This window comes from Sapajus apella, unplaced genomic scaffold, assembly GCF_009761245.1.
Source record: "Sapajus apella isolate SASKATOON/1434 unplaced genomic scaffold, GSC_monkey_1.0 scaffold68, whole genome shotgun sequence".
NCBI lineage: Eukaryota > Metazoa > Chordata > Mammalia > Primates > Cebidae > Sapajus > Sapajus apella.
The window spans coordinates 1,112,754-1,115,846 of record NW_022437008.1 but is presented as its reverse complement, the minus strand read 5'-3'; the positions used below and the strand labels follow the sequence as shown (position 1 = coordinate 1,115,846).

Sequence of the window (3,093 nt, the reverse complement as noted above, 5' to 3'; positions counted from 1 at the left end):
GGAGTTTCACTCTTGTTACCCAGGCTGCAGTGCAATGGCGCGATCTCGGCTCACCGCAACCTCCGCCTCCTGGGTTCAGGCAATTCTCCTGCCTCAGCCTCCTGAGTAGCTGGGATTACGGGCACGCGCCACCATGCCCAGCTAATGTTTTGTAGTTTTAGTAGAGACGGGGTTTCACCGTGTTGACCAGGATGGTCTTGATCTCTTGACCTCGTGATCCACCCGCCTCGGCCTCCCAAAGTGCTGGGATTACAGGCGTGAGCCACCGTGCCCGGCCTCTTTCTTTCTCTTTCTTTCTTTCTCTTTCTTTCTTTTTCTTTCTCTTTTTGTTTCATTCTTTTTTCTCTTTCTCCCTCCCTCTCCCCCACTTTCTTTCTCTTTCCTTCTCTCTATTTCTCTCCTCCTTCCCTCCCTCTTGTTCTCTCTCTCTCTCTCTTTTCTTTCCTTCTTTCTTTCTTTTAACAGGGTCTCTCTGTCTCCCAGGCTGGAGTGCAGCAATGCAAGCATAACTCACTGCAGCCTTGAACTCCTGAGTTCAGAGTGATCCCATCTCCTGAGCAGCTGAGCCCACAGGCTCATGCCACCGTGCCGGGCTAATTTTTTCATTTTTCATAGAGACGAGGTCGTGCTATATTGCCCAGGCTGGTCTCAAACCCCTGGACTCAAATGCTTCTCTCACCTCAGCCTCCCACGTAGCTGGGATTACAGACACGAGCCACTGCACCCCACTCAACCCTCAACAAATGTTGATGCTGTTATGTTTTGTGAACTAGTGTCCCTGGCACCCCAGACTTAGGCGCCACACCCGAGGACCTAATAGACTGGGGTGGGAAGGGGTTTGTAGCTTGATTGTTTGTTTGTTTGAGGCAGTCTTACTCTGTCAGATTGCTCTGAGTGCAGTGTCATGATCTCAGCTCACTGCAGTCTCCGCCTCCTGGGTTCAAGTGATTCTTCTCCCTCAGCCTCCCGAGTAGCTGAGATTACAGGTGCCCGCCACCACACCCAGCTAATATTTTGTATTTTTAGTAGAGACAGAGTTGTTGTTTTTTTTTTTAAGATGGGGTTTCACCATGATGGTGAGGCTGGTCTTGAATTCCTGACCTCAGGTGTTCCACCCACCTCGGCCTCCCAAAGTGCTAGGATTACAGGCGTGAGCCACCGTGCCCGGCCAGTAGAGACAGAGTTTTACTGTGTTAACCAGGATGGTCTCGAACTCCTGACCTTGTGATCTGCCCGCCTGTGCCTCCCAAAGTGCTGGGATTACAGGCGTGAGCCACTGCACCTGGCCCTTAGCTTAATTCTTATTTCCCCTCAGGGCACAGAGGTTTACCCGCTCCTTGGTTCCATCCTGCATGACCCCAACATCTTCGAACAGCCAGAGGAGTTCAACCCAGACCGTTTCCTGGACGCAGACGGACGGTTCAGGAAGCATGAGGCGTTCCTGCCCTTCTCCTTAGGTATCTGCTGTTGCCCTGGGTATAACAAGCAGGTGCTGGTGAACTCCAGGCACCTATGCCAGCTGGGGGCACCCTTCTGCACCCTGGGCTCACTGTTGGCCCCTCCACCTGCTGTTCTCCCTGTGTGCCTGGGCATGAGGAGGGCTGGCTCATCCCTCTCTGTCTCTCTCTGTCTGTCTGTCTGTCTCTCTCTCTCTCTCTCTCCCCCCCCCCCACCCCAGGAAAGCGTGTCTGCCTTGGAGAGGGCCTGGCAAAGGCAGAGCTCTTCCTCTTCTTCACATCCATCCTGCAAGCCTTCTCCCTGGAGAGCCCGTGCCCACCGGGCACCCTGAGCCTCAAGCCCACCACCAGTGGCCTTTTCAACGTCCCCCCAGCCTTCCAGCTGCAAGTCCATCCCGCTGACCTTGACCCTACCACATAGACCAGATGAAGGAAGGCAGCTTGGAGGTGGTGGGTGCCCGGGATGGTGCCTCCAACCTCGACTTTCCTTGTGAATGGGAGGATGGAGACAACCCTCCAGCATGGACAGGGTTATGTCTCCAGAGTCTACACTGCAGGCTCCAGAGTCAACACTGCAGGCAGCCACATTTACATACCTGCAGCTGTTTTCCAGAGACTGTCCCACGCCCACATACTCACTCACTTGGCTCATGCCGCTGTTAAGATGCAAAACCACACACCCATACACAACTACAAGGGCTACAAGGCAACTGCTGCGTTAGCTTTCCGTGGACATAAATACAGTCCATCCACAATCACAAGTGCGTAGCCGGGTAACCCACTGACTCAGACACCATGCAACTCCCCTGGATCTGCAGCCCATACGTGGGAGTCCAGCTGTCACCTTCACGAGCCACAGAAACAGCCACACGTGTCCACAGCTCACATGCCCTCTCCGTTCACCAGACTTCTCAGTCTGTCCCTGTCTCTGGTGCTGGCACGGAGAACAGCGCACCCCTTCCTGGGTCACGCCACAGAGACCATCACTGTCTACCAGCCCAACACGTGCTCCCTCTTATAGCTGCATCACGCTCCCAGCCCATGACCACTGATGTCCACACACCCCCAACCACTGGTCCACACAGCTAACCACGTATGACATTGTCCTGGCTCCCCAGAGTATCTTAGTGACAAGAGACACACCACTTCCACCAAGGCACAGTCCCTAACCACCTCCGCAACTGCAGCCTTCAGTCACCACCACCCCCGCTTTTTTTTTTTTTTCTTTTTTTTTTGAGATGGAGTCTCACTCTGTTGCCCAAGCTGGAGTGCAGTGTCGAGATCTCGGCTCACAGGAAACTTCACCTCCCGGGTTCAAGCAATTCTCCTGCCTCAGCCTCCCCAGTAGCTGGGATTACAGGTGCCCACCAACACGCATGGCTACTTTTTGTATTTTTAGTAGAGATGGGGTTTTGTTATTTGGCCAGGCTGGTCTTGAACTCCTGACCTCAAGTGATCCGCCTACCTCGGTCTCCCAAAGTGCTGGGATTACAGGTGTAAGCCACGCCACCCGGCCTCAGTCACCCCTTTTTAAGCACCCTGATTCTCCCAAATGCAAACACATCTGGGTCGGCAATTGTGCACAGAGACCTCAGACACACGAGGACCCTCAGACCAGAGGAACACCTGCCCAACC

The 3,093-nt window shown here is 54.0% G+C and overlaps 1 protein-coding gene across 1 annotated transcript in view; it reads left to right on the top strand.

The window, feature by feature from the left end:
• LOC116530594 (cytochrome P450 2S1) overlaps nt 1-2,712 on the top strand; it is a 16,847-nt gene extending 14,135 nt beyond the window's left edge. The window contains exons 8-9 of the mRNA XM_032248702.1: nt 1,316-1,457; nt 1,679-2,712. Of these exons, the coding sequence (XP_032104593.1) occupies nt 1,316-1,457; nt 1,679-1,878 (342 nt within the window). The 3' untranslated portion in view covers nt 1,879-2,712. The remainder of the gene's footprint in view (nt 1-1,315; nt 1,458-1,678) is intronic.
• Nucleotides 2,713-3,093: the final 381 nt, after the last annotated feature.